Source organism: Xenia sp. Carnegie-2017, unplaced genomic scaffold (assembly GCF_021976095.1).
Source record: "Xenia sp. Carnegie-2017 unplaced genomic scaffold, XeniaSp_v1 HiC_scaffold_24, whole genome shotgun sequence".
Taxonomy (NCBI): domain Eukaryota; kingdom Metazoa; phylum Cnidaria; class Anthozoa; order Malacalcyonacea; family Xeniidae; genus Xenia; species Xenia sp. Carnegie-2017.
The window spans coordinates 8,641,053-8,656,867 of record NW_025813487.1 but is presented as its reverse complement, the minus strand read 5'-3'; the positions used below and the strand labels follow the sequence as shown (position 1 = coordinate 8,656,867).

The 15,815-nt window shown below is 33.8% G+C and overlaps 1 protein-coding gene across 1 annotated transcript in view; it reads right to left on the bottom strand.

The window, feature by feature from the left end:
- Positions 1-8,030: 8,030 nt before the first annotated feature.
- Positions 8,031-15,815, bottom strand: part of LOC124450546 — a 93,134-nt gene continuing 85,349 nt past the window's right edge. The window contains exons 9-10 of the mRNA XM_047001199.1: positions 11,129-14,012; positions 8,031-10,546 (exon numbers count right to left, since the gene is read on the bottom strand). Coding sequence (XP_046857155.1) covers positions 10,505-10,546; positions 11,129-14,012 — 2,926 coding nt within the window. The 3' untranslated portion in view covers positions 8,031-10,504. The remainder of the gene's footprint in view (positions 10,547-11,128; positions 14,013-15,815) is intronic.

The window sequence follows — 15,815 nt, the reverse complement described above, 5'->3', positions numbered from 1 at the left end:
TGCGCCGAATGCATTAGAGGTAAAAGAAAATGAGATAAAATTCCTCATTAACTTTTAAATGTATTTGGCTCATGTAAAATGCGACGTATGAAACAAGCCCAATTCTCGTCTACATTTTTAATTTTATGCTTCTAACTTACGGCAATAGTTCACTCGCCAATTTAGTAAATTACTTTCGAACGACTTAAAATTATAGCATTCAAATCAAAATTCAAATATATTGGTTTTGGCTTTCAAATGCTGCACACGACCACGTAAAAAAATGCAAGACGTTTATAAAATGGATGAAAATATCGATAAACCTTTACTAGTTGTTTCAATAGGAACACCTGGATCTACTGTTTAAACACAGGACGGTAAGACTCCACGAAAAACAAAGCCATAAACTACATCCAGTCTCAAAACCCTAAACAAACATCCATTATTGCGATTAATATTGAACAACATCACTATAATCAGTACATTGCTAACCGCAAACGAAATTTCTTGCTGATGTTTTCTTTTACAAGCGGAAATACATTATAATTCTTTTCACAAGTAAATATCACTGAATTTGCTTTCAAAATACATCCAAAGCGCGTAAGATGTGATTCATACACAAAACAACTAGGAATGGTTTGGCTATGAGCTATGCTCGTATAATTCAACACCATTACGCAAGTTCGATGTTTCCAAACAACACATCGTCTTGGTACATGTTTGCAAAGTGAAGATGATTACCGCTAACGTTGTCGAAATGTCAGCCAACAACAAAAACAGTCCTTCCCAGGACTATAACAAACTGCATGATCTACATTTACAAACATGTAACGATACTCCCGGGTTCAAACCATTTACTTTACATCGTATTGAAATGCTAAAATATTTTCGCTACATAAGATATTTAAAAGAATATATTTTAGAGAAAATTCATGAATCATCCAAACCTGTAAAAGAAGTTAAAGGTACACGAAAATCTGCCTAGCTTTGCCTTCGATGATTGCTTGTTAGTTGTTTGTCCATATTTCGAAGCAGTCAAATACTTTGGTGAAATGCGTCGTCAGATCTTAATGTAACTCACGACAATGACATAAGGCTACTTAGAATGTGAGAAGAAAATAATAGAACAGCAAGTTTTTCGTATTAGAAAAAACTAATTTCTAGTACAAAGTCTAAAGCTACTGGCCCATTGGCAAAACCAAAGCGAGGAGAAAAAAAGATAAAGTTCCAAGGCCGACGCTATATTGACATATTTATTCCACATCACAGAATAGATACGTTACAATCAGAGGCCGCGGAACCGGGGGGGCATTGGGGGCAAGTGCCCCCCCACTTTTTGCACCAGGGAAAAATGTGCCCTTTTTCTGGAATGAAAGTGCCCTTTTTCATGGTGTAGAAATGCTCTTGTTTTAGGTAAAATTGGACTGAAGAAGTTTTTCTTAGATACATGTAGCCCCGAGAGTAGAACAAAGTCTGTCGGCATCATACGAAATCAGCTATAGCTTAGTTTTTGATCTTGATTACCCCGATGGATCAAAAATTGCGTTTGTCGATTGGGGCTGTCTTCGCAGACGTCCGCCCAGTAACTTAATTAACCAATGAGAAGTCGCAATTTATGATCCACATGAGACTATAAATTCTACGGCAACGCATTGCTCCCATCGTATTGTCTTTCAGGCCTTTGGTCCTACAAAACTGTTGACAATTCATAATCATAATAATTGAAAATTTTTTGGTTTAAATCACTTCTAATCAAAATCATCATGCCTAGAGCTGCTAGGCGAAAACGAGAAAAGGAAAAAGAGCTTGTAGAAACAGCTAAAAGGATGCGAAAACTGACGAGATTTTTTAGTAGTGCTCCAGCAGAGAACGTTGTTGACCAAAACATCGACTCTAGGTCTAATTTGACACTGACGTCAGCTACAGAAACTCCATCAACGTGTTTATCTCCTCATTCTCATTCCGAACCAAAATTCGGCGATTCTGACTCTACATCGTCTTCAGAGATACTAGTCGCGCCCCCGACCGAACCAGTTCACACACCTTCTCAAAACCTAACGTATGCGTCTTTGCCAAGTTCCACGACTACCGCCCTATTGGTAGGACCTATGCAAATTGAGTCAACGGAATGTTTGCTAGGACTCGATTGTAAGCGTTTGTGCTGCACAGGCCGACAGCCTTACTATCCTACCCTAGAAGAAATAAAGCACACGTCTAGAAAGCAAACCAGTACAGGAGGATCGTCGAATGTACGAACTTGTCCGTCTTCTATATTTTTGAAATATACATGGGTCACATACTGCATGACAAAAGGCACCATTGCCTGTTACTTTTGTCAAAGAGCGATGCGTCAAGACCTTATTACTTTCAGTCATAATGGTGAAAAGGCTTTTCTCCTAGGACAATTCAGCGACTGGAAGAAGTGCCGAGAAAAACTTAAAAAACACTCTGAGTCTAAATTTCACGCAGAGGCTACTGAGAAAGTTTTATTATCTGATGATTCGAGAAGAGATATTGGAGCGATATTGGTCAGTGAATTGAAGAATACCCAGGAAACTCGAAGAAGAATGTTGCTAAAACAACTTAGTAGTATAAGGTATTTGGCACGCCAAGCCCAAAGTTTGCAAGGTAAAACTGAATTCGAGAGTAACTTGCAACAGTTGCTAAAATTAAGAGCAGAGGATGTACCTGATTTGTTGGAGTGGATTGACAACGGAAGGATTGTAAGTTACAGTGGATTGTAACTTACAATCCTTATTCTGTAACCACATATTAATCACACATGTGTAACCACACATGCCCACGCATGTCATTAATTATGTCACGTGTCATTTTACTTTAACATCCAATCAGGCCCTCACTTACGAAGGTTTACAATGCTCTACGAAGTTGTGATACATGATATTTTTCTTTTCCAAAGAGAATTCTTAGTTCAAGAAATATATGCTCTAGATGATTAGATGAGCAAATGATCAGAGGAGGCAAAATCATGAGAAAACTTTGAAAATTCAGATCTCTAGACGGCTGAAAATGGCCATTTTATAGATAGCTTTTTTAAAGTCATTATATTACTTGCTCTACGAAATAGCAAAATCTTAGAATTTTTTTTCAAAACAATTTTTCCAAAAATTAAAAGCCCAAAAGACCAAGGTGTTGATTACATAAGAAAGTTATCAAGGCTGGGAGAAGCAGAATGTGATTAATAAATACAATGAATCCCCGATCTACTGTGCTTAGAAACAAAAAGAGGGACAAAAAATTTCGTTGAATGTAACCAATTTACACATAGGTCATTGATCAATATGTTAAGCATACTTACAAATAAAGTTATTGTACAGTTACAATGCTTGATTATTCCAAATGGTTATTGAATTAGTTACTTTTTGAATACTTAATGAACTTCTCGGCTAACCTTGACAATTCCAATAACTTATTGACAACAAAAAACTTATTTGGTTACAACAGATAGGGTGCCTCTCCTTATTTGACAAGAAATTATTGGATATAAAAAATATCAAGTTTCTTTTCCACATAATATCTCTAACCTGTATGTACTTTCCTATTAATGACATTGCCATTATATTGGACGTGACGATATTTGAACCTTAATTAACTTACTTGAGTAAGTCTACATTTTACTATGGAGTAATGATAAAAATGTTCTATTTATGTTCTAATTTACTCTGTCTATTCCATAACAGGGGCGTAGCAAACTCGTTGATGAGGAAGGGGGGAGGGTACAAATTTATGAATGCATGTTTTAATCTATAGAAAATAATGGATTTCAAAAAGAATTTAATTCTGCAGAACATGCTTGTATGAATACGCTCTCCCCCAATTATTGAGTTTGCTAAACAATTGCATATGGATGTAATATTTATGATCATTGTAACAATTTCAATGGTTGTAAAAAGAGAAATTGTATTTCGACATGCCATAACAAATTACAGTCATCAAAGCTCTGGAGGAACAGACTTAAAATCAAGATGAAAGTCCATATTCTGCCTGCTGTCCTCAAAGAGATTGCTGACCTCAAGGTCTATTAATTCAAGTCCATTTAGTTCATCTTGATTTGTTTCCTGGAGTGAATTGGCATCATCATCTTGATTTGTTTCCTCTGTCAGAAATTATAGAAATTCGTAAAAAGATTTTTTATTTGTTTGAAAATGTAGTCGAGAACGGTATTTAGTGAGAGACAGGCAATCTATTGGCGAGTGAAAGTCATAGTGGAATACATCGTAAACAAGCTTAAAGAAAGATGACAGAATCAAGCACAACCAGATTTCTCAAATGGATCACTTTAGGGCAGGCTCTGTGAACTGTGAGTTTGGCTGTCCCTAGAAAGTTAATGGGAGAGGGGGCTTAATCACAAATTTAGTTGCGTCCAACTGATTTCTTTTGAAAGCAATTTACTGAAAGTGCCAATGCAACGAAAATTTTGCAAGTTGAATTATGTTTGCAATGACTAGAACCTTTGAAATTACAGTGTACTTTCTAAAACAGTAAATGCATATTCTTGTGATTTTGATGTTTTTGTTATTTCCATATTATTTAACTTGTGACGTCATATAACATAATGAGTTCCCACAATGTTTCAAATACTCTTCAGTTTCCTGACAACTTAAGGTTGATACAAGTAGGCAGCATTTTATACCATTAACCCCGTCACAATGAAAGGAACTCTGTCATTGTAAAGTAAAATATCAGTAAATACACCTAATAATTTTAGTTCTCATTATGCAATGTGACGTCACAAGTTAGATATAATGGACATAACAAGAACATCAATATCTCAAGAGTTAAAAGTGATATGCATAAATTGGTTTAGAATGTCCATAGTCATTTTAAAATATCTCTTCAATAAAGTATTACTCAGATAACAAAATTTTCGTTTCATAGGCGCTTTAAGAAATTAAACAACTCGCTTTCAAAAAAAATCAATCAGGCACAATTGAGTATATGAATAACACACACTCTCTCACCAATCAATGTTTACCAGGTGGCCGTGACTGTGAGATGTATGTGCGGGGGTATCAAAAAATAGTCAGTGACGAAAAACTTTCCTAAATTGATCAGCGCGCAATCTTTGCAAAAAGTTTAAGTGGAAATAGGCAGTTGGTCTTCCAATGGTTCATCTGATAGTTAAGTAAAATTGTTTCAAATAATAACCTTGTTAGAGGGAGGAATGTGTTTTTCAGAGAAGTGCTTTTGAAGTAGCTCACGCACAAAAATGACAAAGCTAAAAGATATTTAAACACATAGGATTAAAATATGTCACATTTTGTTCAAGCAAATGAAGTTTCAGGGAATTTGGCAAAAGCGTACGCGAACAATTAGCTTCCAAATCACAGATTATTTTGTTTTCGTTTTTGAATACCTTTTTATAGCTCTTCAATTTTGTGTAAATTTCAGTTTCCAAAAAACCTGAATCATTATAAACAGAAAAATTGATGATGATTTATGTAAAATGTCTTATAAACGGAAAAACACAAATCAATCTACGATTCGGAAGATGAGCGTTCGCGTAAGAATAGTCCAAATTTACTGAAACTTTATTAGTTTGAACAACATATGCCATATTTTAACCTTATGCGTTCCAATTGTAATCTATTGTTGTCATTTTTGGGGCATACTATTTTAAAACAGTTTCTCGTTTACAAATTTTTTACTCAACAACGATTATGATTTACGAAAATTTAACTGTAATAACGTAAATGGTTTGAAGCCCGCCGTATCGTTACATGTTTTTAGATGTAGATCGTCATGGTTAGTAGAGTCCTGAGAAAGTCAACTTGACTTTAAAGATGACTACTGCTAAGGAAGTCAAAACGTCAATCAACAACAACAAAAACAGTCCTTCTCATAACTCTACTAAACTGGACGATCCACATCTACAAACATGTGAAAATTTGACATTAGATAAATCATTGTAAGTCAAACTACTTATTTTCACCAAAGGTTTTTGCAAACCTTGCACGCTGATCGATTTAGCAACGTTCTCTCAACTGTGTTGTTTTTTCAATTTTCTCCAATCCTTTGGGGTAACCATTACCTCCGTAGGATTTCTAGCACTTCAACAAGACAGCATATTGATAATTACTGTCTCGATTCAGAGACAAATCGTTCGTTCGTAGGGCCGTACTGCCACTGTAGGGATTCCAATGGAATATGAATTTCAACAATCGGTTGAAACTAAAAAATACGTCAAACATGTCAAATACATCGTAAATATGAGTGGACAACAATTAATAAGAATTTATAAAATTTCAATGTTGCCAGTGAGGTGCCAGGTGTGAATCGAATTCTAAATATAAAGATAAGATCCCAAAAGATCGTGTTTGAGAAAGCCATCGGCATTTGATTTTTTCAGTACTTATTTAAAAAAGCAAGCGACGTTTCGTCTTGACTCAAGACTTCTCAGACTAATTACATAGACTTAAGCCTGGGCCACACTATCGTCTATATTCACGAAAACGAAAACAAAACGAAAATTCTTTCACGAAATACATGCCAGACACGACGTAAAATTGCAAGCATGTTTACAAAGATCGGCTAAAACGTAAACAGTATTATTGCTGGATGTGTCTTTGTAGTAGACGTTGCAGTAACAAAACAAGCAAAAACAGAAAAGGTGTCTTCCTCTGGCAAGAACTTACTCCTTCTGAAGTATAAAGCAAGCATTTAGCAAGACAACCAAACTCCGATACTAGATTGACCCAATTAATAAACGACGTGATCGACTGGGATTATTTAACAATTTGAATAAAGAGTTACGAGAACAGAACAAAGAAAACAGACTCATAAAATACTTGCGAATGACGACAAATTGTTTTTTCTCGCATCGGATTTATTAAAACTCATGCCACCCCGCCATCTTTGTGTATTAAGTTTTAGATTATTAGCCAATTGCATGCGTTTTCGTTAACGAAAAAGGTCGAAAGTTCAACTCTTCTTATAAACACAAAAACGAAATTTTCGTTGAGTTTTCGTTCAATATTTTCGTTGCGGCAGTTTTCGTTCTAATTTTCGTCGATATGGACGATAGTGTGGCCTTGGCTTTACTACGATGCTCAAAAGTTCCTGTTTATTACTTTTGTTTTGCTGTGTGCCCTTTCACAGGAAGCAACTATCTATAACTTCCTTTTTTCAGGTCTTAAAAACACTTTAATTGGTCTTTGGAATAGTTGGGAGAATGCACGTCCCCCTCAGCTCTTTTCATGGTAAACTTCTCCCCATTACTTACCCCCCTTATATCTTGTACAGTAATTCTTACATTTCCTTACAATACTCAATATCAGCTTTACACTGTAAGTACACATCCACACAAACCTCACACCTTAACTATCTAAGTAATTACATCTCATTTGAAGATGTCTTGAGTCGAGACGAAACGACAAACGTCACTTGCTTTGTTTTAATAAATATCAAAGAAATCGAACGCTTATGGTTATCTTTGAAACGATGTGTTGGACTCTAACATTTAGGTTGATGATTCATAAATTTCTTTAATATTTCAAACATGTTACCCTCTTCAGTACATAAAACATTGTCTAATTCTTGTTGATCAACGTTATCAACGTCGTCGTCGGCGCTCATGTTTCACTGTATAAAGAAAAAAACGTCAAACTAGATGAATTGGTCAATTTTGACTTCAAAATATCATTTAATTTCAATAAACATCGACTACAAATCATCTAGAGTTGCAACTACATAATAAGTACGTTTCTCGAGCTTATTAAGCAGCGAAAATCAACTATTAATAGCAAAAAAGGATTCAGAAAACACGCAGAAGTCGATTTAATATTCTGTGGTTACCCTTAGGATTTTGTAATGAAATGTCGATAGGCTGAATTTCCCCAGAAAGATGTTGACTTTATTCAAGAGCTGTCGAAATCTATGATCTTTTTTCCTATAGCTACAACAAAACATTTAATGTACTCTCCCTCGACAAATAGTGAGCCTAATTTCCCGAGAGTCTCAATATAGATTTGGTGTAGTGGACAAATGTGAAAATTATTCAAGACACGATATAAATCAACGCACATATATCGTAAAATGTCTGCAAAAAATATATTTATACAACGATTATTTCCTCCAATAACATACAAATTAATAGTACATAAAATTATGTTAATACGCCTTAAAAAACATAGTTCAACAAAACATCACGCAAAAAGAAAGTTTCCCCTAAATAATTTATTATAAGTGCTAAATAAATGAATCCAAACCAGACTCTAAAATGCCAACGGCAATTTTTCTGTTTTGATACAATGTGGGTATTTTTTAACTTGCTTTACAAGATGACAGTTACCAAAAAATGTTACTAAATATTGAGTGAAAGTTATTAAACAACTATTCAATGCTATTTTTCAAAATTGGTATTTTTAAATTCAAGATACAACACCTCCTTTTGTAAAGCACGATTGATGTAATTCTTCCCATGGCATTTGGCAAATTACTTTTAGTCCAAAAATTGGTGTTGAGTTATCTAGGATTCATTTATTTAGCATTTAACATTCAAAGAGCAAAACGAAAATCAAGAAACTTAAATATAGAGAATAAAAACGAAAAGTTTTCATACTGTTTAACCTCTCGCAAACGGACATCATTGAGACCACAACCTAATGTCTGCTTATGGTAGATGTCCGTTTATGAGTTGTTATAAAAGATATCTATTCACTATACGTAGATATGTACACAACAATATGAAATAAAATTTAATTATTTAAAATTGTTCACTACATAAAAAATAAAACATAGTATATCTACAAAGGTGACATCTTGAAAAAGAAAGACGATAAAATTTTCCAAATTTCTCCTTCTCGTAACTTGATGTCGTTCTTTAATGTTGAAGTCATTTTTGTTGTAAATGCATTGTTGACCATTTATATGAACTAAACTGATCACTTTTATTCTACAACCATCCATAGTTGACGTTTGCAACATTTTCATGACATGTTGCGGATAAGATCTTAATTCATATCACAAATGTTATAGTATCATTCAAGTACATACATATTTCAGAGCATGCGCAAAGGCGATCAAGTGCCACAATGACAGTCTGTTTGTATCAAGAAGCAGCTTCAATGATGCAGCAAAAAAATCGTTTAGCCATCTCCAATAGCAACAGTGTACTAAAATCAAATTCTTTTTATTCACTGTCATGATTACTTATCTGTTATGTTCACATGAAGACGTCCACATGAGATGATAATTTTCACGCTTCAGTTTTATAAAAAGTGAACAAAGTGAACAGCCAGCTTCACCATTTTAATAATGTAAAAGTTCATATCTTCCAATTTTGATTGAACAGATGACATTTCAATGAACATGTGACCTGGGAGACGTTATAAAGTACAACAATAAATCCACAGAAAAACATGATACATAAATTAGTCATTTATGTCATTACGTCACTTCCTGAAATAAAGCTTCTCCTTCTTGTGTTGATATTGTTAAAAAATACCTCCCATAAGTATCGATTCACAAAGTAAAAGTGTTCAAACTTTAACAACGCTTGATATCGATTTTTCATTAAAAGTTAAAAACCTCTCATTAAGCACCCTTCCATATGCAACATTGTGGTTTGTTCTCTGTCTCTCCATATTGAAAAACTTTCTTTGACTTTAGTTAACTTTTCCTGTTCGTACAGCTACACATGGTTTGGAGTGTTCCATCTCAATGGTTATATTGTTTATTACGATGATGAACGTCAATCATAAGTCATTTTATTGTGGAATTTACGACTTACTTTTTAACAGTCAGTGAGAAAGACAGCCAAATTTTTAGTTTTTCTTTAAAAAATTAGCAAAGGTACCATTGTTTTATTATAAATTTACGTTTTTCAATTGATAAGAATGAAAACATTCATATAACCGAAGTAACAATTGGGATGTCTTTGTCTCTCTTAACAACTTAACACATAGACATTTTGTATATCAAAATGCAATAATTAAAAAGTATTAAGAAATTATTTCAGTGAAAGATAGTAATGATTTGATTAGTAAAAACTTGTTTTTGGTGTAAAAGAGAATCGAAAAAGGAGCAATTTTGAAACCATCCTACACTGAATACATTTGCATGATAATTATATGTTTACATGGTGTAGATATAAACAAAATATAACCTGTGGTACAATAACTAACAATAGTTTGCATTTTATATGTTTGTGTGATAAGACAAAAGTCAATAAAATTATATTCTTGTGCAAGGGAAATTATTATCTTAGACACGAAATCATTTGTGTTTATGGTTTGTCTTTATTTTCATTGAATTTTCATCTTTTATTGATTAACTTTAGCTTTTATACATGATCTCTCTAAATGTTGACATTATCGTAGACTGCGGTCTCTGTACAGAACAATCAAAATTAGACAAAGGTCGCTTTATGAAATCATACGCAAACAGACATTAATTGAAATGTCAACAATGATAGGGATCATGCATAAAAACTGAACAAGATTTTCTTAAAGATAATATAGTCATTATCCAAAACGGTGAGAAATTCTATCATCAAAGATCAAATTTATCCTCGTGGCAAGATGATTTTTACGCATTGTAGTGGGACCTTTAAGGAAAAAATTAAAGCAAGTTTGCGTTTACGACAGTAATATAAAATTCTTTCAGATATTTTCACAAGCGGCAAAAGTAATTCTACAGCCTTAAAATATTTCAAATCAATCAAATTGAATTGATTAATAATTATATACCTATCATCAACAAAGAAAAACTCAGGTAAAGCCTTAAAAGCCCAAATAATTTGTATGTTTTTAACGTCAAATACTTTCACATCCACATTACTGTAACTTATTGCTAAATTATCTGCTGAAGGTGAAAAAGCAGCGTAATATATAAAGCGAGTAAGATGACACAGGTCATTTTCAACGTCTTCTTTGGGGAATAAATCGGCGATTTCCTCCTTAATAATTACGTCATCCCAACCATTAACTTGTTTGTCTTCATGCCACATACAGAAAACAATCTGATCCTCAAATTCAACTTTAGCAAACACGTGATACTTAGAGCTACATGCAAGTACGTGCACATTTCGATAATTTTCAAAATTCACTGATATTTCTTTTCGCTTGTTTTCAACATTAAAAAATAAAAAAGAATCAGTTTTTTGACAAGCAAATGATACATCACTCACCTCAAAAATTTTGTTTGTACCTTTTAGCTCATCGAAACTATAAACAAGTTTTGTCAAATCATTATTCCAAAGCTCAGGAATATTTTTTGCCGTAAGCAAAATAACTCCATTTTCTACAGCAACCATGTCACTAACAAAATATTGCTTGACAACAAAGTCAAATGTGTTGAGATTGTATAAAAATATGCTTGAATTTTCTTCATTGCTTCGATACAGAAATTTTCCATTTGAGCAAAATTTCTCTTTACGAAAACTGTCACTGTTAGGTAAACATGCACGCGGTATTGAATAAAGATAAAAGTCAAATCTGTATTTAAACAAAAGAACATTGTCGTTATTCAAAATAAAGTAAAACATTTCTGACCCATCAAAGGAAATGCTCGATCTCTTGTCATCGAAAGGATCAAGAGCACGCGGCAAAAATCCCAGAGCAGGATTCAAGTCAGGAAGTTTCTCACCAGTGGGATTCACATAGAATTTTCCCCACCCTTGATAACACCAAGAATGAAGACCAACAGTGAACAAAGCACTAAAGTTTGTAGTAAAATTATTCAGTAAATGATCGTAGTAAACGAGTGTTTCATAATTATTCGCTACATCAAATATTAGAACCACGTTGCTTTTCTTAATAACACACAAATATCTTCCAGAATTAGAAAAACACAGTAAGGTCACCACATCATTACATCTAATACTGCGTTTCTTCTCACCTTTCTCAACGTCCCATACTGTCAAAGTATCTTTGTAACTAGTGACCATTGTGTACTTATCCTTAGAAAAACATTTGTTGGTAAAGAACTTAGAAGTAGAATCATCACAAAGAAACGGACTGGAGGAAATTTTACCATTAATATGTAATATCTTATCAAGCTGAGAAGCAAAAATCAAATCTTCGAATGGATGAAAGACAACGCAAAATTCTTTCTCTTCATATTGCTTAAGCTGACCAGCAATATTTTTTATCCATAAACATTGGTTTGTTCTCAATGAAAAAAGTTGCACGACAAATTCATAATAACCACAGACGACGTAATCATGATTTCGTGAAACATCAACAGAAAACAAATATCGATCTAAACGCAATAATCGAGCATTTAAGAAACCCGTATCTCTGTACTCTAGATATGGTGAATCTTTGAAACGTGTTCGAAGCATTGTGGTGGCTTGAGACGACAGATCTTTGACGTCGTTGGCAACGTTTTGCAAAAAAACTAATCCATTGTTATAGTACGTGGGGCAGCGCACAAAGTACGTCATTACAGAATAAACTTCATTAAATAACAATCGAGTGTCCTCAGAAATAAGAAAGTACACATCATGTGCGTTGAATAGTTTAAAATTTTCTAAAGTGCGACGAGAGTCAACCAAAATAGAAGCAACTAAAACTTCCAAGTCAACAAGATATTTACCAACATTTTCAACGATACATTCATTACCAGAAATATCAAGTAAATGAAGCAACCAATTCTTGACTGAATACCTCACAGTCACATGTTTAATGACATCACAGTTTACACCTTGAGCTTTGAGGTTATCCAAAGATTTTAAACAAAAATCTAAAACAAGTCGATGACCACAAGAAGTTTTTACTGAGTAATCATGATTTCGATCATCCAACAACCAATCACTTAAAGATTTGTGAAAAAACGAAACACATCCTTCTTCATTGCTAACAAACAGACAAGAAATAATTTTTCTAACCCCAAGTGATATGCGATTCGAATTCAAACAAAGAACGTCATCGATCATTTTCCAAGGAAGAGGTTCTCTAGCAACAGCCAGAGCATTTAAAATTGACTGAAACTTTTCGTTACTAATATCAAACGAATCTAATTCCTTATTTAATCTTGTTAAGCAAATTTCGTAATACTCACTGAGATCTTTTGGTATGGAACCTTTCAACAAATCCTGATTTTTTACTTCGCTGCTAAGAAGTGATGCAAGCAACATAAGTCCGTCAGTTTTTTCTGCCAAACTGTTTTTAACATCAGGAAGGCAGTCAGTAGAGCCAATTCTTTCTTTAATCAAAAATTTAATATCCTCTAAGTTGCGATAATCGCTACAGTTAATGAACAGTGGATTTAATTTTTCGAACTTATTCAAAGCAACTTCGTTAGGTCTGGTTGTAATTACAAAACGAAAACAAGGCGGAAGTTTGTGTAAGTGATTAGCAATCAAATTAGCAAGGTCGTCTCTTTCTGGATAACCACATTCATCAAGGGCATCAAGCACAACTAACATTCGCTTGGGAAGTTCTGAGATATTATAAAACAACTCAGTAAAAAGAAGGGAAAATAATCCTTCCACATTCATGTTATTCAAAGGCTCAGAGAGTTGACCTGAAAGTTTTTTCACAAGAAGTTGTTTGTAAGCAGGAAACTTACGACTAACTTGCATCGCTAAAGATTGAAGAAGTACATTGGCTTTATTGTAACGACTGTTGTTGTGTTGAAAGAAATGAACTGCAGTCAAATATTGTGGATAACGTTTACATAAAGTAGCTGCAATTACAGACTTTCCCATGCCAGCTACAGCAGAAATAATAAATGCACGATTTTGAGAAATGTCGTCTTCAAACCAAGCCAAAAACTCATCAAAAACCCATTCCCGTGTTCCCTTCAAAAATTTTTCATAATGATGTCTAATTTCACTTTCAAAGTTACAACTTACAAGCTTTTTTGTCCAAATATCTTCTACTGGACGTGAGTGAATTTGACGTTTTATTTCTTCCTGATTGCTTCTCATTTCTTCCTGATTACTTTCAATCACACACAAACGATTCTCTACCTGTTGTAAATCTTTCTCTACACCCTCCACTGTTCTCTTAATACCTCTCTGGTCAGTTTTAATATCAGTTATATCGTTCTTTAATCTATCCCATTCTCTCAAAATTCTTTCACATTCTTCATTACCAAAAAACTCATTTTTTAATCTATCTATTTCTTCCTGACTTATTCCTAAACGAACTAATGGTTCGCTTATTTCCAGCCAAAAATTTTCAAAGTCATCAAAGCTTACTGAAGTGCTAGGTAAGTGAGCAAAACGATCATTACGAAAGAACCTGATACGGGCAATATCTGCTTCAGTTGAATGATCAGAGGGATCATTTACTGACGTCCATATTGGATCACGAGGTATTTTTAGACCACAAATATTACGCAGGAGAATACAAAGTAAAGTAATGTCAAGCTTATTTTCATTTGGTAATATTGGAGGAGGAGGATACAGTAGATCCCATTGATGTTGCTTTATTTGCTTATCTTTTAGCGACAAAAGCTTACGATAATTTTTATTGTTATTTAAAACACTGAATAAATCATTACCTGATAGTTGTTTCCTCAATGTTATTCTTAAAGCTTCTCCACCAACATCAACAATTAATCTCATCAACTTAAAACCATTAGTTTTCATGTCTGAGCTCAAGACAGACATAATGTTGCTTCCTGCAGAAAAAAAAGTAGGTATAACTTCTATGGTACAAATTCATTGTAAATATAAAGGAAAACCTGCGGCCGGTTACATAAAGGCAGAATAGTTTTATCCATTAGATGGCAAATTGTTTTGAACTTTTACAAAATCTCTTAAAATGGAATAATATGTGATTTGAGCTGAGCAATCATTGAAATAAAATATTGCTTCAAAGATTACAAAATTTCTTTCCCGTAAGGAAAATATAAACACTTTTTTCTACAAATTTGAAAATTTTACTATCCATCAAATAATGCTATCCAGGCTTTTTGCAACCGTCTCCAGATGTACAAGGTACGTAAAAAATAGGTACAAGTGTGTACATGTGGGTAGCCTTGACCAGAGTTACAGTACATGGAACAAACAGTAGTCAGTAGTCCAACTGCTTAGTGTTGTATTTTACATTAAATTAAGTGAAGTCCCAAGGCCATTCCCAAGGTCAAGTCCCAAGGTCATTCCGTAATAATAGCATATGAGAAATAACAAAAAATATTTTCATGTCAAATGGCCACAAAATGAAACCATTCCTTTCTTTGGCACTTCTCTTCTACAAAACGTTCTCTGCGCTGTATGTTTAATAAAAATGCCCAGTAATTATCAGTATTTATTTTTATCGCTCTCCTACGCTTAGTGCATGTTATGCGTGCTGGTGTTCACGTGCTAACATCGAAGTAATACGAGTTTTTTAAATGAAGATTATATCTTATTTGTCTAACAATGGTGTGGTGAAAATATATATCGAATCGGTTTGTTGTGTTGTACGAATATTTGCTTATTGATAGGACTATGTTGCCGATGATTCTGTTCCAATTTACTATTTTATGTTTATTGTTAAAATGAGGAGGCATTGCACATGGTACATATATCATTGCTAATCTAGTTATTTTCCATAGGGTCATAATATATTTAAATTCTTCGTCTTTTTTGACGATCTGTTAAATCCAAATCGTCGTCATTACTAATTGAAATAAATATAAAGAAAACTATATCCTGTCTGCTTTACATTTTCCTCACCAAAAAACAGAACACAGGGTGAGAGATAAAGAAAGTGATATACGAATAAAATACACAACAAAATACAAGCACGGACTGCACAGTGTAGCTATCAAGTTCCAAGCATTGACTATACTATACAAAACAATACTTTTCGTTATTGTTCGCATTTGCGACTATGAACGAGGACACAGCCGAAGATATCACGACAGACAGACAAACACTC